Source organism: Haliotis rufescens, unplaced genomic scaffold, assembly GCF_023055435.1.
Source record: "Haliotis rufescens isolate VD_foot unplaced genomic scaffold, xgHalRufe1.0.p SCAF_3, whole genome shotgun sequence".
In the NCBI taxonomy this organism is placed as follows: Eukaryota; Metazoa; Mollusca; class Gastropoda; order Lepetellida; family Haliotidae; genus Haliotis; species Haliotis rufescens.
This window is the reverse complement of record NW_025964001.1, coordinates 60,992,053-61,018,994: the sequence shown is the minus strand read 5'-3', so window position 1 is coordinate 61,018,994 and position 26,942 is coordinate 60,992,053. Positions and strand designations below refer to the sequence as shown.

The following is a 26,942-nucleotide window of genomic DNA, read 5'->3' as shown; positions in this document are numbered from 1 at the left end:
TAGTGCCGCCAGTGGCTATTACGAGTTATGTCCCTTCTATATCCCTCCTACTGACCAATCAGATTCCACCTCTCATATCACTTGCATCTACTTCAAACAAAATGGCAGCGCACAGTGAAGACGATCTGATCGATAATCAAGATTTATACCGTTATAAAACTAGTCTTACCCCGCGAAGTACATCAAACTACGTGAGCACCTTGATTTAAAACATGAAAAGATTTGGAAAATATCTATTGACGCTAAGTTGGTGGTACACATGCTTTACAATTCCTGAAATTGACCGAAATCTGCACGACAGTTTACAAACCGGAAGTTGATTTCATTAAGCGAGTTTGATTGGGCTATGCTTAGACTCGTAAGTGCAGCCAAAACATAACTCCATAATTCCAGCCTAGTTCGGCAAGGGTGGAAACTGGACTTTTATAGTCAATTGACTCCCTTGCCTCGGGAAGATGGGTTCCCCATATCATGCATATCACCTACAAAAATTGTACAAAATGGTTCAGAAGGAATCACATTATAACCATGATATAATAATTGTTCGGTACTTAAATGACTCCAAGCAGTTCACTGCCTGATCATTGTCTTGGCCCATTGGGGTCACGTGTGAGCCAGTCGTCTAAGGCGCCACGATTCGCTGTGCAGAGTTGCGTCCCTTGGGCACACCAGAAACCTATGATTGTGACCCCGATTATGTTTCTAGGTTTGTCAGCACCATACCTGTGCTCGTGGGTTTCACTGAAGTGGTAAACGTCTGAGACCTGCATCACTTCGGGCTTTCCTCCCACATTAAGCTGACACGCCGTGATATAACTGGAATACTGTTAAAAGCGGCATTAAACACAACTCACTCACTCACTCACTCACTCTTGGCCCATCAGTACATGTATTTGTATTGAACTCAATTCAAACACAAACCATGCTAACAGCATCAATAAGCAGCCCCACACATAGCACAGCCTAGACTGAGATCTGCTGAGAAACATGCCATCACCTCCACAAGAAGTAGTATAGGTAATGGGGGTTCTGCCGCAACTCCACTGGAGCAGGATTCATATACCTATACTGCTACTACAGGAGGAATTTTTTATGCCAAAATGATGATGCGATTTAATGATAGTCATAATTCGTATTAAAAGAAATATCAATATTAATTAATAATGGATAAAATTTACTATAGCCCACGAGGATATTGGAAAGGTGTAGGAGCAATAAAAAAATTAGCCACCGCGGCTAAGGTATCTAAAGATGTGGCCAAGGATTGGTTAAAGAAACAAGCGATGTGGCAAATATATTTACCGGCACCGTGTTATATACCGAGGAAGAAGTTTGATATTTTTACAACGAATGAAGTTCATCAGGCTGACCTCTTGTTTCTTCCCCACGATAAGGTAAAACGCAAAACGTATAAATACGCTTTAACCGTTGTGGATGTGGCTAGTCGATACAAAGAGGCTGAGCCATTAACATCGAAAGAATCAACAGAGGTAGCTAATGCACTGAGTCGCATATATAAACGCGGACCACTAAAATGGCCTAAGCTATTTCAAGTAGATCCCGGTCGCGAGTTTATGGGATCGGTAACTAAACTGTTAACAAAGAACGATGTCAAAATCGTCCGTGGTGAAAGAGAGGCCCACCGCAGTCAAGCTATTGTCGAAAGATTTAACAGGACATTAGCGGAACGTTTGTTTGGCTATCAGTATGGGATCGAAATGAAATCGGAACGATTGAGATCAACCGAATGGGTGACACGATTATCAGCCGTTGTATCAGCGCTGAATAATGAAGTAACGAGATTAATAGGGAAGAAACCATCCGATGCTATTAAAATGAAATCAGTGACTTCCGAATCTTCAGCACCGAGGAGAGGCAAAGAACGAAAACTTCCGGATAGAGTAAGGGTAAGATATTTATACCAGCCCGGTGAACTCGAAGGAGGCCTACGTCGCGCAACCGATCCCATATGGTCCCTTAAGACGTATAACATTAGTCGATTGGTTACGAAAGAAGGAGAGCCTATTCTTTATTATCTTCAAGATGGACCGGGTAGGGCATTTGTACGAGAAGAGTTGTTCATAGTTCCCGATGGTACGGTATTACCACCATAACCATAAGCATAGGTATTTACACCATCATTATCAATCCATCTCTTTGTATCTAAGGGGGATAATGATGTCTTGTTCATTCTTAATCCATATATCCTATGATCGTAACTTCTTAAAGAGTTCATCTCGTGTTTGAACGTTCTACCGTTGAATAATGATTCTTTATACTGTTCGTGTTTGATATGCTTTTTTACAACATACTTCTTAACGCCCTTAGCTTTTCTTATCTCTCCATTATCGGACTTCTTTATAGAATACATCTTAGGTCTTAATCCCACATACTCCGCTATAGGGGTCCCAGCACATTCATCCTTCATCTTACCTAACACCTTTTTATTTACAACGCTGTGCAGTGGATTATCTTTTGGGTAATCGCTCGTGTCGTACATATCTATTTTTTCTGCCATATCTTTATACACATCCTCGGTTTGTATTTCCATCAACAAAGAATCTGTGTCGGTATATAACACCTCGCATCTATCGCCGTATTGCTTCTTAAGTTCGTTGTAATAAAAGTCATACATTAAGTGTTTTGACAAGTCGAGAATACTCATACCGACGTACACCGGTCTGTTGAATTTTATATTAGTCTTCTGCATATGCAACGCGGCTAAGTCGTTATCGAATATCTTGCTTCTGTTAAAAGCCGGACTGGCTATAAGTTTCCTGAGTCTTTCTTCCTCATTAGATCTGACTAATTTAACATCAACACGCTTCCTTAGATTCTCCATAGTTTTACCAAATACCGAGTTATTCATGAGCTTATATAGATTCTTTTCGAAATCGCTGGTAGCTATCTTTCTTAAATCTGTGTTCAGCCTTATATAGGGCTCCATCCAAGGGCTTTGATCGAACTTTAGAACTCTGTGTATTTTCTTAAGTTTCATACCTAACGATAGATACAACTGGAGATTTCTGTAGTGAACTATATATTTTGTCTTATCCATCAAATTTGGTACGAGTTTTTCTACGTTAGCTAACCTACTATTACCCATCAAGGAGCGTTGATATTCCGACATCCAATCTTTATTAACCATTAATCTTTCGGGAGCTAGCGGATAACTGTTATGGTCTTTATGTAACGAACTTGGATATTCCAAGTCAACTTCTAGTATGTACCCTTTATTCACTTCGATATTATGGATATTATTCACATTGATATCATTGACCCATTCAAAACCACCCGTGGGTAAAGGTTGACTCATAGCCCATCCGTACAAATTGTTAGCGTCGAGATATAATATGTGGGTGTCGGGTTTACTGGGATCGTATCCTTCCACTAATTTATTATTAGCCTTAGAATACCTTTTAGCTGCCATCGATATACCACCTCTTAATCCTTTCTCAATAAACAAGTGCATATCGTAATCTGTGAGTAATTTTAGTTCTACGCCGGTCTTATTCAACAATGCATCCCACGATAGTCCGGGACTGGAATAGTACCATGCCGGGTCCAAGCCATATTGTTTGAAACACGTCTTTCTAAATATCTCGAATATATCGGCGAGTAACAGTACATCGGTTTTTAAGTACAGATCGTGATAATCGCCTAAATTCTTACAACCTAATTTATCCCACACCGTCAGAGCGTGTTCATAATCGGCATCTGTTATTCTAGATTCTGTTAAGTTACTATAGAATGATTCGAGGGGTGGTAATTCAGTTTCTTCGAATCTAGACCAATCATCCATATATTCGTAAGGATATACACCTTTTCTCAGCAACAAATGACGAGTTATCTTATCGGTATATTTATTTGTTATCGCGAAGTCATCGGGATTGTTCGCATTAGCTAAATTGTCCAGGGAAGATAACAGAAACTGTACGGAGTCTATGAATCTAAGCCCATTACTTTGCTTTGTTCTAGATTTCCCATCCTTGTCCCTATAATGTATAGGTTTAGTCAACGAGAACGATATGTATTTTTCCATATTGTTAGGAATGCACGTTAAACCGCCGTCGGTCTTCGAGATAGCTTGCATAATGAGATGTGAATCGTATCCCCTAAGGTTGTGAAACACAACGGGGATGGGTATTGTTTGAGAATTCATTTTTAGTTTCAAGTTACACTCGTTATGAGCGGCTCCCCGATAATTACCCGTGACGTGACAATGATCTCTTACGGAATCCCCATCCAGGGGTTTATTACAAACGTGACAACTCGTTGACTTCTTATGAGCACTCCAATCATCCCTCGTCATACGCATGGGTATCTTACACGATAAATTTTCCCTGATTATTCTCTCTTCATTTTGTAGATATTCTAGGAACTTTCCCGCTGCATCGGGACCTCTGTAAATCACGGGCGGGTTTGTTTTCCCATCATACCTTACAACTATATATACCCACAAGGAATATGTTCTTGAGTTTTGTAGGTAAAACTATTATCAGTATTGCTACGGGTGGTATTTTCTATGGGTTTGATAAGCGCTTCGAAGTCGGCGTAAATTACGTACGGTACTGGCATTTGATTACAATAATGTTCAAATTTTAATATATTTTTTCCTTCTTTAGGCATATCGATCCTGATAGCATTCTGTCCAACACCTCTACAGTCTTCTTTATGCGCTTCTAATAGATCTTGTCTGCTGTACCCATGCAGGCATCTTTCGCAGAAATATTTCTTTTCTTTATGTTTTGTTTGATCGTATAATAGCCTGTTTAAACTCTTTATCCACGTATAATGATATTTACCATCTTTTTCGATCAGAAATGAATTGATTCTGGGGATATTTTCCGGAGCGGAGCTTATCCTGTGTACAACAATTCCTTTAGAATGTCCGAAAACATTTATAGCTAAATTATTTTGCTTTTCTACCTTATCAATTTGTGATATTGGTGTAGGTTCGTCTATACCATCGAAGTTGAGTCCATCGTTTTGAGGATAGCTAGAAGGTCTATTTGCAATTTTAGAATCTACGGGGAACAATGCAGATCTTATCATCATTCTTAAACAGTCATCGGATTTATTTTTTACGTTAATTATGGCTTTTTTCTTCTTATAATACGGAGGTAAATCTATATAAGATCCACCTTTGAAGGGCATATAATTCGCTATATCTAAATATAAACTATCGATTTTATCAACACCCCAACCCGAACCTCTATTAGTCCAGCGTTCTAAAGTTTCCTGTATTCTCTGAATTGATGTATCTAATGATGAGTTTATAGTATCGTATTCGGTTATAACTTCTTGATTGCTACGGAAATATGGTTCGGTATATTCGGTGCTATCGTCTGTGTTACTTTTACTCAATGTCATTTTAATCGTCAGCTGGTATTTTATACTATGTAAATCATCTAATTCCTCGTTAATTTTACTCGATATGATGGGCTTAATATCGTTAACATCCATGTTGGAATTAATATCCATCTTCCAACCTCTTAGATATTTACCAACGCCGGCGGATGTGGGTACAAATATTAATTCTTGTTGTTGATTATCATCATCATTATTATGTTGAATATCATTATCAATAGGTTGATTATTATCTAGTAAAGCGATCAATTCAGCTCTTCTCATTCGAGAATAACCTCTCAGCCCACCGTTTCTCGCTCGAACTTTGAGTTCTCTAACAGTCTCGGGTCTGTTGTATTCCAAACCGAGTAAATCAATCAATTCAGCTTTTCTCATACGAGAATATCCACGCAGTCCACTTTGCTTTGCCATAGCTTTTAATTCTCTGACAAAAACCATTGTGGTTGAATGGTATATGCAAAATGAGACAAATGTCTAATTGGTTGTTTTCATATATCTAAATACATATTCTCCCCAACCTATTCCTCTCATTGATGTAATCTCTCTTCCTAGCATAAATAATCTGGTTCCTGACCCTATCAGCACCGTGTTCCTTGCATAAACAATAACGACCTTTGACCCCTATCCCGCATACAGAACACGTATAGTTGATGTTTCCGCGCCTGATGTAATAGTTGTGTATCCCGCAGTAAAAAAAATCAACACAGCGTCGGTTACAAAGGGTAGTCTTCCCCATGAGTGTAAACTTGCAGTTATTCATGGTATATACATCTATTATATCATTTGTCTAAATGCAAATCACAGCTACACTGCGAGATATTGATTATGCATAGCCACAGCTGTCACTCCGACTTATGCATGGTATAGCTGAAAATCAATACAGAAGTCAATCCCAACATGATAAATGTGACCTCTCGGTTCTTTTGTTCCTCTGACGGTGTATAAAACTGACTCATTGTTGGTCTCGGTATTGGGTCTAGTTTTTTCCCATAAACGAGGAAGTATTCGTGCATGGCAGATTCGACATCCTTAAACGTTTGAATTGAATGTCCTTCCTTAATCAGTTGTTCATGAATAAAGTCTAATCTCTTCATTCTCTGTTGTGTATATTGTAACTGGGCTGCTTGGTATTGTTCTAAAGCTTTATTATGTCTTTTCTGCTCCGAACCTCTCATACTAGAAAATAAAAAATTACTCCCCGAAAAAGCTAGAGCATTAACAATAGCTCCACCGACCATCATCGCAATTGATGCCATATAAAATATTCAAATGTTTATATAAATATAAATATTCAAATGTTTAATTACTTCATTATGTCTTCCGGGATAAGTCCTTGTTTGATGAGCATATCCTTCGTTGCCATAGCTAATCCAATATCCAGAACCATCATTGGTATGTCATATCCATTAAAATCTAGCTTGGGAGGTGTGGCTTTAGTAATCATTTTAACCATACGGGCATAGCCAATGGCCAAGCCGGTGACCACCGCTGAATGATACGTCGCGTTTACCAACATTTTACCGTCTGTAGCTGGAGTAGTCATGCTTCTTATAGCATTATATGAGGACTAACCTCTAATTGAACTTGTTGTTGCGGCGGGGGTGACGTTTTCTCTTCTCCGGACTTATAAAAGAACCATACAACCGCTATACCAGCAACTCCTACTAGTGCCCATGTTTTAATAGCATTAATATTTGAATTATTTATTAATTTCGCTTTGCGCGCCAGCCCTCCCTTTCTTCCTGCAGCTATTTTTTTTGGGTTCTTAGTAACTCTGGGTTTTAGTATTTTCTCATTCACATGTTGTGTTTTCTCATTCACATCCTCATTCACTTGTTGTTCCGCAATCTGTTGTTGCGTTTCCACAATCTGTTGTTCCTCGTTCACAATCTGTGGTGTCACCTGTTGTGATTGTGTCTCCATTATTATTAAGTGGGCACGTATGTTTAAATTGACAATACCTAGCCGTTATTAAAGCTGTGGTGAACGGAGCTAAGAACATTCCGTATCTATGATAAAACTCACAGCTCACTGCGCTTATAGCGTGTTCGATGAATGGGTCTTTCTCGAGAGATTCGCATAAATACAGGCGATGTTCTGCCGGGATGGGGAGAAACGTACTAGCTACTGCTGTGTATAGTTGTAATATAGAAGACCCTATCGTTTTAGTCATGGTAGCTCCCAGTCTAGACTCGTAACGAGCGTACAGTTTTTTAATCTCTTCGTCGGTCATGTTATCTATTTTTTCGATGGTATAATTTTCTCCCAAATATTGGGAACATTTTCCACCGGCTACCAAAGCGGCGAGTCTTTCTCTATGTTTATCTAAAGATTTATCTGTAACATTTTGATCTGCATCAGATTCTTTGAGCATTTGTTCGATGAGTTCGTCGCATTCCATAATGTAATACCTAAGGAGATATTTAAGTCTAACATAATATAATATGACATATCCAATACAACCCGTAATAATGAACTGTTGTGAAAGAATGAGGATTTCGAACCACATTTTTATGTAATATTAACCGCTAATGTTCAATTTATCTAATTTTTACTATAATTTGGCCACATTTTGCTACATTTTTGCTACATTTTTGCCACAATTTTGCTACAATTTGCTACATTTTGCTAAGCAATTGCATAAGCAGCTGGTTGATCGGTTTTTAATACGAGTTTACAGTGCTTCGTTGCCGCTAACACTTTTCTGACTTTGTCTCGTTCGCCCTTGGTATAAATGACATCATTTTCGCGTAAACATTCCTCAAATGAATCTCGATCTTTGCAATGAAACAGTGCTACCCATTTGGTCTGCTCTCTGAGATCTTTCAGGACAGAGTTGTATTTTTGAGTAAGTACCCAAACGCTATGTTGAGTATGCCGACCGGAGAATGCTAAATACGAAAGCATATCTTTCTCTTTTGTGAGTTCTTTACTAGCGCTGCAATCGTCTATTACGAAAAGGGTCATTTCTCCTTTGTATTTTTCGTGACATACTCGGAGGCAGTCTTGTAAACGATCGCCCGGATCGACTCTGTGTACCCCGTCGTCATTCATTACCCAATCTCTTGATAGGTATGTTTTATTAACGCTTATAGTCGGGCACAGAATAATGATATGATCGAAAACGTCCCGATAATGACTTTCTAAAATATCTAGAATAAAGGCTGTTTTTCCGCAGCCCGTTTGCCCGCATATGATAGCGCAGTGCGGATCTTTAGGTAAAAGATTATCAATAGATTGCTTGCACGAATCTCCCATTCTGTATATTAAGTTGCGCATCCATAATCACGTACAAATATATGTTTAATTTACCAGCCGCTTCCTGGAGCTTCGTTATCTGTATGGTGGCACCCTCGCTAGCATTTTCTATTCTCCTCCCACTGCCGTGTAATTGGTCATCATCCGTTGTTCGCATGTCGAGCCATAGCGCGTACTTCGTGGTGAGGTATTCACCCATCGATACACTCCCGAGAGACAGATCTTTCACGACCGCGTTAACTTCGGGAGAACGTTTTATAGAAGGAAGTTTTTTAATCTCATCCCACTGGTGATACGCTAGCATTCCTTGGCTATATAGTTGATTAGGAATGCCCTCGATAGTCAATTCTACTTTTGTAATCTTGGGATTGTAGAACTTCTCGGTATTTCTTTTAAACGCATCGGAGGGGTCCTCGAACAACATTAAAATACCCTTCAACGACCTCGTGGGAACGTTTAGATTGATATTCCACATCGTATCTTTTTTGTCCCTCGTGATCTTTCGGTGTCGCAGCACGCGATCGTACAAAATGGCTAAACTTCCGGTATACTGGTTACGAATTTGTCTGGCTAATTCGGGATCCGTTATCATATCGTACTCCAGCGATATATTGTCAATGGAATAGCTAGCATCATCATTAGCAGATCTGATTACTCTACCGTAGTCATTAAAAGTGAGTTCGTATTCTAACCTATCGCCTAGGGATGCTTGATAAAAGGGCATGTGGGAATCTAGTAATTCAAAGTCTAGGGGAACATAGAATCTGTTACCTAATGCGTCGGCAACAGCCTTATCTTTTTCGTTGGTATCAACACCATTTTCAGCACCCACGCGCAGTCTCAATGTGTTCTTATTACAAATACCTTGGTACTGTAAGTTTTCCCGCTCTTTATCCGTTCTCCAGAGATCCATGTAGCAATAGTATACATCGCTATCGTCGATACTCAAAACCTCATTATCGCTAATTTTAATGGCGATTTTCTTAACGATAGCACGACCTATGTTCTGAACGGGCTCCCTGTTAACGTCTGTAGAAGTCAAACTAATCGTAAATGCTAGTCGGACAGTTCCCGGAACTAACACATCGTGTGCGCCGAGATTAGGAAAGCGAACCAGAAGCGTTTGATTCTGATCGATGGTACTAGGGTTATTAGTTATAGTTACAGACTGACGAATTGCTTTGACCCCTAATGGATCTCGAAGTCTACGTAGTGGGTTTAACTTGCGTCCGTATTGCGAAGACATTGTTTATATTGAAATTATGTACCCTATGTTTAATATAAAAATGGCTAATTTTGAACATAATGAATTAGATCTAAGTACATTTGATGACTTTGATAACCCAAACGAAGAGGGTACTGATGAAACCAACTTTGGTGGCACGAATCTTAACGATGAAATTTTACAATCAACCGTCAATGATTATTACGATGCCTTAAAAGATGATAAAAATTATGTTATCCCAATAGGTCGTGAGTATTCAAAGTTTAAGCTAGATGGTAAAGGAATATTGCGAGTGCGTGACTCTCCGCATATTGATCTTATGCATTATAGTACTCGTAAGCCCCTAGCCTTGTCTACTATAGCTGGTAAACATAGCCGCGAGTTTGTTCGTGATAAATTAGGTTTTGTAGAATACGGACGAGCAAAACTTCCCGCAAAGACTACTAAGGTTCTTCGAACCGTGCGTACTGAACTCGGTAATACAGATGATTTGGAAGCTGCCTCTAACGTGGCCTCGAACGGACTCGGAGAAATCTTAGATACCTATTACGATAATTCCACGTTCAGTGTATCACCATATTCAGAGTTCAGTATTAGGGAATTACGAGGTCTTGACAAGGCAATGCGAACAATGCGGGGAGAACTCATCAATAATATAGCCATGATATCCGAAATCGACAAGCATATAGCTCAAGAGAAAACAAAACTCGAACAGGCGGGCGATGAGTTCAGTAGACGCCGCGTAGCAGAAAGATTACGTAACTTAGAAGACGAAAGATCGGCCCGCCTCGAAGCTGCTTCCAGTAATAGAAAGGCACTTCGTTCTCAAATCAGTCGTATTCGAGAAACTATCGATCAAGTCCTCAACGATGACACTACACTGGCCGATAAAATTAAAACATTGTTCAGAGAACAGGGAATAACCATTGCCAGTATTTTAACCGCGTTGGGTTTTATTATATCGACTTTGACTCTCTCGTTAACAGGTGGCAGTACAGGTGGTGGAGGTACACCGCCCAGCGATAAAAATGGTATAAAAGAGTGGATAAAAAAGCATTTAAAAGCATTAGGTTCAGCACTGGGAAAGCTCGCTGAGAAAGCCGCGGCCGCACTTCCCGGTATAATAGGGAGTGTTGTTTCCTGGCTATTGAATTTATTAGCTAAGACCCCCACTTGGCTTAGTCAAAACTTGTGGGGGTTGATCGTAGCAATTGCCGGGCTGTTGTACGTATTCGCTAAGAACTATTTATCCACCAAATCAGTTCGCTAACCAAATCATGAGTAAGCCAACCGAGACTCCACCCACTACGAGCGCTGTTTTTTCATCGATATGTTGTTGATTTTTAGCCTCAATATGCGGTGGTACTTGTGCGTGAGTAGATGGTTGAGCGATAGTTGGTGTTTGCGGCTTGACTATTCCCTTTTCGCCTGTGATCGTTTGCGTTATTAATTCGACGTTAATATCTGAATTTATACCTGGTTTTTGTTGATCGGTAGCGATAACAATTTTATTATTATAGCCTATCACTTGACCGATCTTAAGTTCCATATTACTCGGAGACATGTATAGTCCCGGCGCATAAACGAAGTCCACTTTGGATTGAGCGTACTGTAATGCATCTTGAAAACGCTTTATAGACGATGGTATGTCAACTGGTGAATTAATGGCGTCCTCCACGTTTGCGACAAACTGTTTTTGCACATCGAGCGCCGTCCCAGTACCGATAATGGATGTTCGTGTTTGCGATTGTGCACCGAGAATTGCCCATACATAAGTTCTTATCGATTCATTAAATCTTACAAATCCTGGGTTAGTAAAATTATTTTCCGTTTTATCATTAAGAAATTCATTCCAAGCGTTTGCGGTATCGTTCATTTGTATAAATTTTGTAACAATATAAGCCAAACCACCCTTAAAACTCATAAGGGAACCTCTCCAATCGTTACTCGAAAGTTCCCAGCCATGATTAAGATTATGCAATCTTACAAAAAGATTGTCTTTCTGTAAGAATTTAAATGGATCGAATGGTTGATGAGTTTTTTTAACTAAATCATCGCTGACTTCTTTAACAGTTCTTTGTCCGCTGTACGGAACACCTAGACCATGGTTTGCTCCTTTAATGCGCCAATCTTTACTCGTAGAAACATTAAATTCATTACAAATACGCTCATACGCGGACCTATCATAATTATTATTTGTGGAATTCCACGCTCGATCCTGCGGTAATGGAGCACTAATTTCTTTAAGTATACGTCTAATCTGATAATACACATGAAATAATAAAACAGACTTATTTAGCATAAATCCTGGGGCATTAACAGATACGCCACATCCCGTTGTGGCACACCATATGGCAAAGTTTAACTGATTCTGCCAAAATTGCATCGGATTGTGAAACCAATCGTGCACCATTTTATCGCTAGTTGCCGTGACCCTGTACTTTTCAAAGATATCGGGGAATTTAACGAAAAATTCAGCACCAGAGGCAGTTACTATAATCGATTGATTAGTAATGTATCTCGATTTCATATTTAAGTTATGATATAGTATCATTGTATATTTAATATGTATGTTACACTACCTGGAATAACAAATTGTCAGTCTATTGAACTGCTTCATACTATCGATAACTCGGATGGACAACTCGAAGTAGCTCTATGCGATGTAACGTATTACCCGCTGTGGACCAATATAAGTGCTGCAAAAAGGAATAATAAGATGATTATACCAGGTGAAAACAGGGGTAGGGAAAAACTCATTATTATACCTGATGGGTATTACAGCGTATGCTCACTCAATGATGAAAATTTTAAGTCTAATGGAATGAGTATCACACAAAATGAGTCGAATGGGACAGTGAAAATATACACTGGAAAAACAGGTATAATTATTGACGAGAACTTAGCAATTACACTTGGATTTGGACAGTCAGTAGTATTACCACCTAAAAAAACAGTGACTGTATATGCATTACCCGATTTAGTTCCCTATAAAGAGTTGTGCATCCATCTTGATCAGATCAGTACAACGGATAATATTCAACAAGAAAGTCCTTCAACTCTACTCAGATGTGTTCCAGTTAAAGATGAAAAATATAATAGTGGTAGAACGGAATCTTTCTCAACATTACAATATAAAAAATTAAAGCGTGGTATTATTTCAGACCTCAAAATTTCTGTATTAGATGTAAAACATCAACCTGTACATATAGGATACTTAAGTGTAACACTCCATATTAAAAATAATGGTTAATTCCATATTTAAGTTATGATATAGTATCATTGTATATTTGATATGTATGTTACACTCCTGGGAATAACAAATGGTCAGTCTATTCAACTGCTTCGTACTATCGATAACTCGGATGGACAACTCGAAGTCGCTCTATGCGATGTAACGTATTACCCACTGTGGACCAATATAAGTGCTGCGAAAATTAATAATAGGATACATATATTAGATGAAGATGCTCCTGACAAATACATTACTATACCTGATGGGTATTACAGCGCATGCTCACTCAATGATGAAATTTTTAAGCCTAATGGAATTAGTCTCTCACAAAATGAATCGAATGGGATGCTGAAAATCGACACTGGAGAAAATGGTGTAATTCTTATCCCATACTTAGGAATTACACTTGGATTTGAGCTTAAAATTATAAGTTCTAACGAAACACAACATGGAAATACATTGCCCGATTTAGTTCCCTATAAAGAGTTGTTCATCCATCTTGATCAAATAAGCACGACGGATAATATTCAACTAGAAAGTCCTTCAACTCTACTCAGAAGTGTTCCAGTGAAAAATGAAAAATATAATAGCGGTAGAACGGAATCATTCTCGTTATTACAATATAAAAAATTGAAGCGTGGTATTATTTCAGACCTCAAAATTTCTGTATTAGATGTAAAACATCAACCTGTACATATAGGATACTTAAGTGTAACACTCCATATTAAAAATAATGGTTGATGCATCAGGCCCTGGAACAGTAAGACAATGTAATACAATTGCGCTTTCCGATCTCGGAGACACAGAAGGATTTGATAAACCCGGTTACAATGGTAAGTTATACGCTTTACACTTACACGATAATGTATACAAGCGGAAAGAAGTCACATTCACGGGTAATCTAGGAGATTTAAGCGATGTCGATGTTAGTAGACTCCTTAAAAACACTTCGTACAATATTACTCGCAACGACGATAATAAATGGACTATGGTCGAAGCAAACATCGAGTGGCTACTGAATATCGTCATTACCCCACCTTATGTGATGATGGGTAAGGGACATAATTTAACTAAGATAATAAATAGTGGCATCGTACTCGCGGCTTATATCCCATCAAAACGAAAAAGTGTGTTGGTCACTCCCCTGCCAGAAAACCCAGGTCATATGTTATATAGTCGTCCGGCCTTAAAAAATGTTACTTTAAATTTGGTTACTGAATTCGAAGATATTAAAGATAACTTGAGTGCAATACCTAATCTTTCTACGCTTATTATTGAAGTCTTGTTCGGAGATGCACCGGAAGATGCCTTTGAAATATTACCAGGTCTATCGATTAAATGGCTAAAGAAACACCAACGTCAACGTTGCAGTATTATTCATATCGGAGCATCGCCCGTTGCAACCCTCGAGGGGGGTCCAAATTATTAAAAGTGACAGTATTTCTCTTTCTAAGATATTCTTGCCGTATAATATACATTTGATAAGATTGATGTATAGTCTCAAAACATTTAAGCAAGACCAATTAAAGACTATTATATGATCGTAATATACACTATGAGTTTATATCCGGCGCTCGGTGAAGCATTTGAAAAGATGGAAACTGTTGATGGATTTCGATTACATCAAATAAGCGACATAAAACATCGAATAGGGAAGGAGAGGGAGTTGAGACTTGGATTGTATAAAAAGTATCGCAGAGCCGTGAATGCTCTGGACGGAGTTGACACCGCTCTTGTAGTATCTGGTATGGGACTCGGTGTAGCGGGTATCGGTTTACTATCAACTATAATCGCCGCGCCTATCGTGCTTGGCATGGAAATAACCGCTGGAGTCTCGGGACTGGCAGGAATAGCGATAAAATTCATTTCTCGTAGGTTACAAAAGAAAGCATTAAAACACGATAGTATTCGGATACTCGCCGAAGCAAAGTTGAACAGCATTGAGAATCATATTTCGACAGCAATGGCCGATTGTAAGATATCCGAGGATGAGTTTCGTTTAGTGCTGTCGGAACTCACCAAATACAATAAAATGAAGCAGGAGATTCCATCAAAATCTCGTAAGACCAGTGGTATTAGCGAAGACGAGAAAAAAAAGTTCATAGAAGAGGGGAGGCAACAAGCGCGTCAATTATTCCGTGCCAAAACCAAAGAACTGGTTGGAGATTAAAAATAGATTGTTTACTATCGTGTGATTACATTTAGACAAATGCTAACATAAATATATAATAATGGAGAAAGCTATTCAATGGAAAGAATTACCACAAGGTTTTTATTATATCAGTGATGTCAAACAAACCAAATACGGTTATCAATTGTTTCTTATCAATTTACAAAAAGAGTGTAGTTATATAGTCTGGTCTCCTAGTAAAATGAACGAAGAACTTAATAAAAATGTTGAATATCGCTTTATCGATAAAAATAATAAAGAATATTTTTATTACCATTTAGACTCATCTAAAGCAATGATTGGCCCCAGGTATTGGTGAGCTAGAGCCAATTTAACTTAATCTTATGACTATCATTAAATCGCATCATCATTTTGGCATAAAAAATTCCTCCTGTAGTAGCAGTATAGGTATATGAATCCTGCTCCAGTGGAGTTGCGGCAGAACCCCCATTACCTATACTACTCAAGACTCCTTATGCCAGGATCTGAGAACATCTGTGAAACCTCCATAACACAAACCTTTGTAATTCCATAGGGCTAGGAGCTGATGGGACATGACAGTCCTCATCACCACAATGGTAACACTCTGCCTTGCTGGGACTACATACTTGACATACTGTCCACAGAATTTTTACCAGGCTCTAGTGCATACACTACTGGTCACCGACCAGTTATTGCCATTTTATTCATGTTATTTCTGAAATATTCTGTGTACAAAGTTAACAGTGCAAATAACTTTGGTTTGGGTGAAGCTATGAGCAAATGCTCATATTTCTGTCCATGGGAAAAAAATCAGTAGATTTGTTATAACGCGACAACAGGGAATCAAAACAGTGGAAGGTGAAATTTTCCGTCGACCAGCTGTTCCAGCTATCGCCATCAGCCGGCATGTATCACATGATCATGTGCACCGCTTCAGTTGTACAAATTACATTTTCTATTTTCTCTGGTAACGCCTTCAATTTTTATATTCATTACAATTAATAAGAAATGCTTTTATCAATTTGTCGCCTTCAAACTGACGTACACAAAGTTTAATTTACACTATCCTCAACACTATGGATTTCGTGATATATCGAGGGTTGTGCATTTTGGGGAAAATAGCTCAAATAGGTTTCAGAATTGTAATTTGGGAAGAAATTATGTAAGATTGTAAGCGATGACAGAACTGAATGTGCATCACTGTGTCTCTTCTGAAGTTGTATTTGAGTAAGGTTGGTAGTTTTCTTCATTATTTGTGTATAAATATTTCTCTCCTTGTAAAAGTAAAATGAGATGTGATCACGTGAGGGCTTTCTAATGGGATATTGGCTATAATGGATCATCGGCGATAACTGTTCGCTGGTGAGTAAGCACGACCCACGGTTTGGGTGACTGCTTGGTCGAAGACGTATGACCCTCTATTTCTGGAGTTATTCTAAGCAACTGGTCTTGGATGAATGAAACAAGGCCTATTGTTTACACTAGTAATGGGTAGTTGTACGAGGTGTTGAAGTGCGGATGTGGGAATGATCCTCACCTGGTAGTGCTTCAGTAGATGTTGTTCCTCCTCATCCTGGAACTGCTCGGCATACCCGTGCTGGTCCACAGACACGTTCCTACAATACACACAGTATCAATATACCCGTGCTGGTCCACAAACACGTTCCTACAACACACACAGTATCAATATACCCTTGCTGGTCCACAGACACAGTCCTACAACACACACAGTATCAATATACCCGTGCTGGTCCACAGACACGTTCCTACATCACGCACAGTATCAATATACCCTTGCTGGTCCACAGACACAGTCCTACAACACACACAGTATCAATATACCCGTGCTGGTCCACAGACACGTTCCTACAACAAACAAGGGTGAAATACTTTTCATGAGCTCCAGTTTGTGTGTCGCATCAAGGAAACAACATTGAAATTAACCAATGTGTGGGCTTACGATTGAACCAGCAACATTCAAAAGTCCAGTATTACTAGACACAACAAAATGACTTTATTGAGTAAATGATCAGATGAATCACCTAGTGAATAAAATAATGCAGAATAATGGTAGAATAGGTCTTCAGCAACCCATGCTAGCTGTAAAAGGTGAGTATGCTTGTCATAAGAGGCAACTAACGGTATTGGGTGGTCAGGCTCTCTGACTTGGTTGATAGATTGTGTGGATTGATGCTCATGATGTCAATCACTGGATTGTCTGGTCCAGACACGATTATTTACAAGACCACTCTCATATAGCTGGAATATTGCTGAGTGCAGCGTTAAACAACTAACAAACAAATAAAATAATGAAGTTGGCATGGTCCGAATTGCAAACAGAACGTTTTCAAACACTTGCAATCACTTGTCAGCGCAAGTTTCAATGCAATCCAAACACCACAACATAAATACAGAAATCCTATCCTGCAGTACTACTTGACAGACTGAAATACAGTTGAAAGAGGCATTCTTCTAATTTTGTCTAAAACAAAAACATTATTTCACTTTTTTTGAAATCTTAAAATGTTTATTCATCTTGGAAAAACCCAATAGATTGATGAATAGATGAGTGAAAAAATATTGGTTACCTAATGAAAAATGCAGTAACCCAACTAGAAACCTGCAAGTAAAAACTCAGTTGCTCAAAAAGTTATCTGGAGCTCTGAAATTTGCACTAGTCCAATAGTCCTTACCAAACTGTGCAATAGTTAATTAAGGTATCATAAGGACTAGATCTAGTAGAAATTTGCCATTTTTAAGGGTTTTGCTCTATGTTAACATTATAAGGACTAGTGGAGTAAAACTGTTAGTTTTCTAATGCTGTTAAGAGTAAGGGGTGTGTGGCAGGTAAAATGGGTCCAGGTGTGGGTCCAGGTGTGTACTTGGGGGAAATACTTCCTGCCTGTACCCCCCTCCAAAAGTTATATACAGTCAAGTCTCGTTAATCCGACACTCGTTAATCCGACAATCGGCTTTATCCGATGCTAATGATGGGAACCGATTAAATCAGTGCTAATTAGGCCCGTTTATCCGATAGTCTCGCACTCCGACTCCGACACACCTAATTTGCAACAAATTACCGAAATCACTCATAAATCAGTCTCGTTAATCCGACACAGTCATCAGCGTACTCCGTGGTCATCTGCCCACGAGTACACAGCCCCATGTTTTGATGCGAGACGAATCGGCTGGTAGCTGCATATTACAACGGCTGCAGAGATAAACTTGCTTAACAATAAACAATTATGCTTTAAATAAAAAGAAAACAGGATAAATCACATGCTTAGATTAACTCAATCCTATTAAAATAAGATACAAGTTCTCGCTCACAACGAGGACATCCCATTACAGGTCACGTCAGAACAACCTTTCGTGATCTATGACCTACCAATGAAATGACCAACAGGAAGTCGACGTTAACCACTTAGAAAGCGGCTTTCTTAAGCTTTAGGTACCAGTTTCAAAGTTGCGACTTCCATTCCAGACTATGCTTTTTAAAGTATTTTGAATAAGTCATACAGTCCGTAACAGTTGTTTTGTGTTAAACTTTAGAAGTTGCATGATTAGAAAACATATTCCGCCAACAATGTAACATAACAATATGAATATTAATTTTATTTTTTTTATTACGTGTTTGAATCCTTATATCTATCGTGTAGTTGTCCGATTTTCGATCACGAACGTTGATACTACTTTATTTCGTGTATCCGACATACTCGTTAATCCGACATAATCATATGCAACCATCAATGTCAGATTAACGGGACTTGATGGTAAGTGTGCACTGCTGCGCATTCCTTTTAATCACATACAGTCAAGTCCTATTAATCCAAAATGGTTGGTTGCATATGATTATGTCGGATTAACAAGTATGTCGGATAAACGAAATTAAGTAGTATCAACGTTCGTGATCGAAAATCGGACAACTGATATAAGGATTCAAACACGTAATAAAAAATAAAAAATAAATATTCATATTGTTATGTTGCAAGGGTGTTACTAGAATATGTTTTCTAATGATGCAAGCTCTAAAGCTTAGCACAAAACAACTGTTACTTATGACTTATGCAAAATACTTTAAAAAGCATAGGCTGCAATGGAAGTCGGCTGTTTGAAACTGGTACCGAAAGGTTGTCCTGACTTGACCTGTAATGAGATGTCCACGGTAATAGCGAGAACTTGTATCTGATTTTAATGAGATTGAGGTAATCTAAGCATGTGACTAATCCTGTTTTCTTTATTTAAAACATTAATTGTTTATTGTTAAGCAAGTTTAACACTGCAGTCGCTGTAATATGCAGCTACCATCTGACTCGTCTCGCATCAAAACACGGGCTGTGTACTCGCAGGCAGATGACCAAGGAGTACGCTGATCACTGTGTTGGATAAACAAGACTGATTAATGAGTGATTTCGGTAATTCGTTGCAAATTAGGTGTGTCGGAGTCAGAGTGCGAGACTGTCGGATAAACGGGTCTAAATAGCACTGATTTATCGGTTCCCATCAGTAGTGTCGGATAAAGCTGATTGTCGGAATAACGAGACTTGACTGTATATTTTTAAGGGGGGGTACGGGCAGAAGTCATACCACTGACAAAAAAACATCAATTGCTATTTCCTATTAAGATTTGTTGCTGTTTACTTTTGGAATAAATGTGTTGTCATTTTAGGTATTTGTGCCTAACGTTTCGTTTCTGAATTCTAGGTAACCGAAATCTGCTATCTGTACTGGGTGTTGGATGTTCGATGAGTCGATGAGAAGGGGCGTTTTTAAGGTTTGCAAAGAAATGATCGAAAAACATATACTGCATATAGAAATGTACCTTTTATAGGGTGGAAGGTGATTTGGAAAGTCATTCTCCTGCACTCCATGTACTCTTCCAGTGAGTGGATTAAAATCACGACCGCCAGTGAAACTTCGTGGTACAGACTGTATCGTGGACTTCTTCTTTGTCGACTCTTTTCCTATCTTGAACCAGTCGTCAATGTCATCCAGCGTAATTTCAGTTGTTAATCTGCTCATTTTGACAAAACTCTACCAACTTTCAGTCTATGAAGTGTCAACACGGTTTCGGATATTGCGCCAAGTGGAGCTGGCCACCGTGAGTTTCGCACCCAGGGGTCGTCTCAAAAATTGCAGCAACACGGATATGGCACCAAGTAGAGCTGGCTGCCGTAAGTTTCGCACCCAGGGGTCGTCTGAAAACAAACATTTTCTGATAAAGATCTTTTCAACATTAAATTTTATTTTACGTTAGCATTCTCAAACAGAATTGTCAATATAATTTGACACTTGCATTGACAACAAGACTTAATCTAGAAGATGTCATTAGCTCTATACATAAAAATGTTACAGCCCACATATATAGACCGAAAAACAAACAAAACGTTTGGTAACTTTGCCTAGCCTACATAGACTCAAGGTACATACACAAAATATTAGCACCTGTTGATTTGATGATTATTATTTCGGTTCGTGGTATCTGTAGAGGAGTCATTCATATAAAATTTTACTTTAAGGAAGAGAATTTCTTGATGTCAACTTCTTTATTATGAGAAGACCCGTGAAGATTCCGGGCTGGAATAGTTCTTCAGCAACCCATGCTTGCCGTAAAAGGCGACTATGCTTGTCGTACGAGGCGACTAACGGTATCGGGTGGTCAGGCTCGCTGACTTGGTTGATGCATGTCATCGATCCCAACTCCGTGGATCAATCCTCTTGAGGGGTCACGGGTGGCCCAGTCGTCTAAGGCGCCGCGATTCGCTGTGCAGAGTTGCGTCCCTTAGGCACGCCAGAAACCTATGATTGTGGGTTCGAATCCCGGTTCGCCCCGATTATGTTTCTAGGTTTGTCAGCACCATACCCGTGCTCGTGGGTTTCACCGAAGTGGTAAACGTCTGAGACCTGCATCACTTCGGGCTTTCCTCCCACATTAAGCTGACACGCCGTGATATAACTGGAATACTGTTAAAAGCGGCGTTAAACCCAACTCAAATAAAAAAGACCAATCCTCTTGATCTGCTCAACGGCTTCCTTAAGATCACTCACATCCAACAGAGCGATATGGTTATATCCTGTGGTTTGAACAGATAGTGTTTTCATTTGCCTGTCGCAAATGAATAATGTGTAATCGATGGCGAGTGATAATTGGGCGTTGTATGCCATGGAGAAACTTTTCTGTTGGAAACTGTCAATTTCGGACAGGAAGTAGATGACAATATCCTTCACTTGAGAGATACATTAAAGTCTAAAATCTGATTACTCAGACCTTGAGGATCATTGCCAATTTGAAACCTGAAATTCGATGTAGTATCATCAAAGATTAGTGTGATCGCCATGATTCGCAAATTCACTCTTTTGAAAGAAACTTCCCTAAATCTTATTTAAAATATACGCAAAACTTATTATTATGCATGAGTCGAGAAGAAAGTCACCTTGTCGCCATCCATCTCAAATATATGAGAAAGTGTACAGATGTAATGTATTGCTTGTCTCAAGTTCTAGGGTGTGGATGCAATGTCAAGATCCTTTCGACAGCAGGGAGCAGCAATCAGCTTCAAATTCGCAACATTTCGGAAAACACAGACGTTTATTTACACGAACAAATAGGTTTAACACAGTATACCCAATATAGCAACAAAAAAACAACCAACAAAAAACAAAACATATGACATATAGGCTTCAGTGCTTTGTCGCCCGATATTCTATACGGGTCTTGAAAGCTGCAGGCTTACCAGTTGGCAAATGTCAATCATGTTGTGTATACATATGTACATACAATAGGCGTGGGACACTCGGCACACTCGTTACAGAGAGCATATTAAATTTGTGATTTTAGGAACAGACTAGGGGCTTTGCTAAGCATTACGAGAGTTGTTTTTCACAAAGAAAGTATCATATAACGTTTTCACTTATTTATCCTGTAATATAATCATGGAGTGTCTCTCTCTGTGTCTGTGTGTGTGTGTGGTCGTTTTTCAAGACATCCATCAAAACTTGAACTTTTTTTATGCAATTAGAGAGGCCACATACATTTCAGCAAGAGCGGTGTGTGTGTGTGTGTGTGTGTGTGTGTGTGTGTGTGTGTGTGTGTGTGTGTGTGCGTATTTTCCGAAGGATCGTACAAGACTCGGGTTTGTAACCACCATATTCAACCTCAGATCAAAAACATTACTTCGTGAACTTGCGTCCTCTGAGGAAAATCTGTTGTTGTTTATCATTTTTATTATGATTTAAAAAAAAAATTCATTATGTTTGTTTTATCTTCATACATTTTATTTGAAAACATGGTTGGAAGGGAGATCATTCCTAAGTACGATTTGCGAGGTGTAGATGTACCCCCCCACCCCCACCCCCCTCACACCACACCCCCATCCCCCCCCCCAACAACAACAACAACAAAACAAAAACAAAAAAAACAAGAAAAAAAGAATTGATAAATTCAAAAGTGATATGAGTTTCCATGTTGATAACGATTTCATTCGACAAGTAATGGGAAGAGCACGTGGGTACTATTTAAAATGGGAATGTGTAGTGGATAAATCACTGATCGCAACTGACTTTCGAACTAAAGAAATTTGTAAATATCAAGGAACCAATCGAATTTTTAATCAAAATTCTAACCAACCCGTGGCAATTGTTCCCTCAATGAATGATATATCTATAGAAGAAACTTCAAGACTACCTCGACAATAATGTAAACAACATCAGCAACCGACAGTATGGGAAACATATGATGGATCCAGCATATGGGGAAGGCTCATGCCACTGATCGGCACATTTGCCAGTAAAAAGTGTCAGTGATCTGACCCCCATCTCTGTGTTATTGTTTATATCCCCCTTCAGCAACAGCTGTGTTGTGGCGAGACTGTCCTTTATCTGATGGAACCGGGGGTCAGGAGACATAGACTTACACTGGCTTTTCCCAAAGCATTAATAACATTTTTGTGTCTTATTATTGTACTTATTCACATGCTACATTATTTGTCTAGTGCATACTAGGTAGTATATATGACCCTGTTCATATAATATTTTTGTTTCGAAAGTAAATACCGTAAGAGGAGTTTGACCAAGAAAGTCTATACTGTGAGTGAGTATGGTTTTACGCCGCTTTTAGCAATATTCCGGCAATATCACGGCGGGGGACACCAGAAATGGGCTTCACACATTGTACCCATGTCGGGAATCGAACCCGGGTCTTCGGCGTGACGAGCGAACGTTTTAACCACTAGGCTACCCGACCCGCCCCAAGTCTATACTGTGGGGGGTTTATAGTTAAATTGAACACTTTTAAAAATATTCTCCAAACAGTTAAGAGCTCCTGAATTATGTTTCCATTAATATCCCCACCACCAACCCTTCTCGCCACCTACAGTCAAGTCTCGTTAATCCGACATCGTTGGTTGCACATGATTGTGTCGGATTAACGAGTATGTCGGATAAACGAAATTAAGTGATTTGTGATCGAAAATCGGACGTCTTCACGATAGATAATAACCGTGTGTACCTTGTAATAAAATCATTAAAAACGAAATATTAATATTGTTATGTTGTTTATTCATTCATTCCTTATTTTATAATTAATGACTGTGCAAAAATAATAATAATTTTCCCATTTATACATAACAATAGAGACATTACTCACTGAATTTATCACATGATCAACGACACACGTTTCCCCGTGTAAATGCAAGTGCTACTGTCTTAACAACTTGCTTCATCTACTTAAAATGGTCTGTCAGTGTTTTCTGTTTCTAACATTTTGAAGGCACATTTCTCAAAGTGATTTCGGCAATTCGTTGCAAATTAGGTGTGTCGGAGTCGGAGTGCGAGAATGTCGGATTAACGGGACTAAATAGCACTGAATCAATCGGTTCCCATCATTTGTGTCGGATAAAGCCGAGTGTCGGATTAACGTGTGTCGGATTAACGAGACTTGACTGTATATTTATGTACATTTTAGTTCACTTTTCTGTTTCAGCATGCATGTTCCAGTGTTTTTCTATTGAATTCAATTATGCGTTTTTATTCTATTTCTCCATTCTGGGTCATCCTAAATAAGAACACACACCCCGCCGGCTGCTCAACGCCAGTCTCCCGTCAACACGTCAAGGCCAAATGATGACAGCACTTTTGTAATCTGATACCACATCTCCAAATAAAAGACTGCAGCGCGGCCCCCGGAACAAATCCCTTCAGTGAAGGTTCACAGGAACTGATAAAGACGAGGACGGCTGGATAAGTAATTTGCAAGCTGTCTCTTTCTTTACTTCCGGCTGGTAATGCATTTACATTATACAATATCATCTTCAATTAGTTCCACCTATTATATCACCAAGCGTGCCAAATTAAACAGGTAAAGTAGCCATATAGATTGTAAAGATATATATCAGTGTGTTCTTGTGTTAAAATGCATTTGTTTCTCATCAGATAATCTTATCAGTTAACCACAACACATTGGTAAAGAAATATATTTCCAAGGGTAAACACGATTATCTTAGTAATACAGTCAAGAAAATTACAGTCACATCATATGCTTCTTCTGCATAACTCCCAACCTGTAAAATTGATGTTATGCATGATGCTCTATAACCTGTCTTGGAAACTATAAAGCTTCCCTCAAACACGGGAGGATATCTATACAAACGTCCCTATGGAAATAGCCTGAAAACTTCGTGGCACGCTGGGAGCCTCGCATGTTTCGCATGGAAATAATTTAAAATACGGGTTAGAAATATTATTATCTCTTTCTTCAACCAGTTAGGCATAAAATAACTTTAAAATAGTCGCTCTATATCCTGTCTCGGAAACTATATAGCTTCCCTTTACCACAGGGGGTTGTCTATGCAAACGTCCCTATGGAAATAGCCTGAAAACTTGGTGGCACATCTGGGAGCCCTGCATGAAACAATGATATGAAATACTTGTAATATCCCAAAATGTATTATTAAAATACGTTTTTAAAAAAATATGGTCTATCAATAAAAAAAAATTAAACTCTTACCTTCACACAGAAAATATATCTCTCCCAAATTGAGACAAAAAAGTCCTGTGGTATGGAGAATAAGCACAATGTTCATTCATGAACCAAGAGAGACCAAATGCAGGTCACAACACTGTTATTTATAGGGTAAATAGGTGTTGACATATCTGTACACTGTGTGCTGCGCAAAAAACAGGAGTATTCAAATTACAGTTGGGCTCGAGTAACGGTAACTAGAGACGGTCTCAGAAACGCCATTGTTTTTTAAGTATTCCCTTACACAACGGTCGTGTTTACACAAGCGTTTCCTTTCAACTGTGCTTGGGGGGGGGGGGGGGGGGGGGGGGGGGGGGAGCATGGTAAAAACTTTTTAACTTGTTCAGTGTGTCTAAAACGTTCTTCTTTAATAAAATTAAAACCACTGGCTTATTTATCGATATTACACATACGGGTTATGGGTCGCTCTTTTTAGATTTGATTTTTGGGTTAGGTAGTATGTAACCCAGACACGAACTGAGCAATGCGGTCCACATGTTGGAATTGGTTTGGTTTAGACTCAAATTCACTATGCAAGTTATCACAACGATATAAATGATAACAATTTGATGGATGTGTCCACTGCTGACACCTACTGCTGTCTACTGCAGCCGGTAACCAGCCTGTCACTAGACTCTAACTAGCCTGTAACCAACATGTACCTAGTCGGTAACCAGCCTGTAACTAGACTCTAACCAACATGTACCTAGTCGGTAACTAGACTGTAACTAGCCTGTAACTAGACTGTAACTAGACTGTAACTAGCCCGTAACCAGCATGTACCTAGTCGGTAACCAGCCTGTAACTAGACTCTAACCAACATGTACCTAGTCGGTAACCAGCCTGTAACTAGACTGTAACTAGCCTGTAACCAGCATGTACCTAGTCGGTAACCAGCCTGTAACTAGACTGTAACTAGCCGGTAACCAGCATGTACCTAGTCGGTAACCAGCCTGTAACTAGACTGTAACTAGCCGGTAACCAGCATGTACCTAGTCGGTAACCAGCCTGTAACTAGACTGTAACTAGCCTGTAACCAGCATGTACCTAGTCGGTAACCAGCCTGTAACTAGACTGTAACTAGACTGTAACTAGCCTGTAACTAGCCTGTACCTAGTCGGTAACCAGCCTGTAACTAGACTCTAACTAGCCTGTAACCAACATGTACCTAGTCGGTAACCAGCCTGTAACTAGACTGTAACTAGCCTGTAACCAACATGTACCTAGTCGGTAACCAGCCTGTAACTAGACTCTAACCAACATGTACCTAGTCGGTAACCAGCCTGTAACTAGCCCGTAACCAGCATGTACCTAGTCGGTAACCAGCCTGTAACTAGACTGTAACTAGCCTGTAACCAGCATGTACCTAGTCGGTAACCAGCCTGTAACTAGACTCTAACTAGCCTGTAACCAACATGTACCTAGTCGGTAACCAGCCTGTAACTAGACTGTAACTAGCCTGTAACCAGCATGTACCTAGTCGGTAACCAGCCTGTAACTAGACTGTAACTAGCCTGTAACCAGCATGTACCTAGTCGGTAACCAGCCTGTAACTAGACTGTAACTAGCCTGTAACCAACATGTACCTAGTCGGTAACCAGCCTGTAACTAGACTGTAACCAACATGTACCTAGTCGGTAACCAGCCTGTAACTAGCCCGTAACCAGCATGTACCTAGTCGGTA

The 26,942-nt window shown here is 39.3% G+C and overlaps 1 protein-coding gene across 1 annotated transcript in view; it reads right to left on the bottom strand.

Annotated features, from left to right (window-relative positions):
- The window catches only part of LOC124132330 (ATP-dependent RNA helicase TDRD9-like), a 107,648-nt gene extending 82,335 nt beyond the window's left edge, over positions 1-25,313 (bottom strand). Inside the window, exons 1-3 of the mRNA XM_048403221.1 lie at positions 25,244-25,313; positions 20,063-20,438; positions 16,778-16,856 (exon numbers count right to left, since the gene is read on the bottom strand). Coding sequence (XP_048259178.1) covers positions 16,778-16,856; positions 20,063-20,262 — 279 coding nt within the window. The 5' untranslated portion in view covers positions 20,263-20,438; positions 25,244-25,313. The remainder of the gene's footprint in view (positions 1-16,777; positions 16,857-20,062; positions 20,439-25,243) is intronic.
- Positions 25,314-26,942: the final 1,629 nt, after the last annotated feature.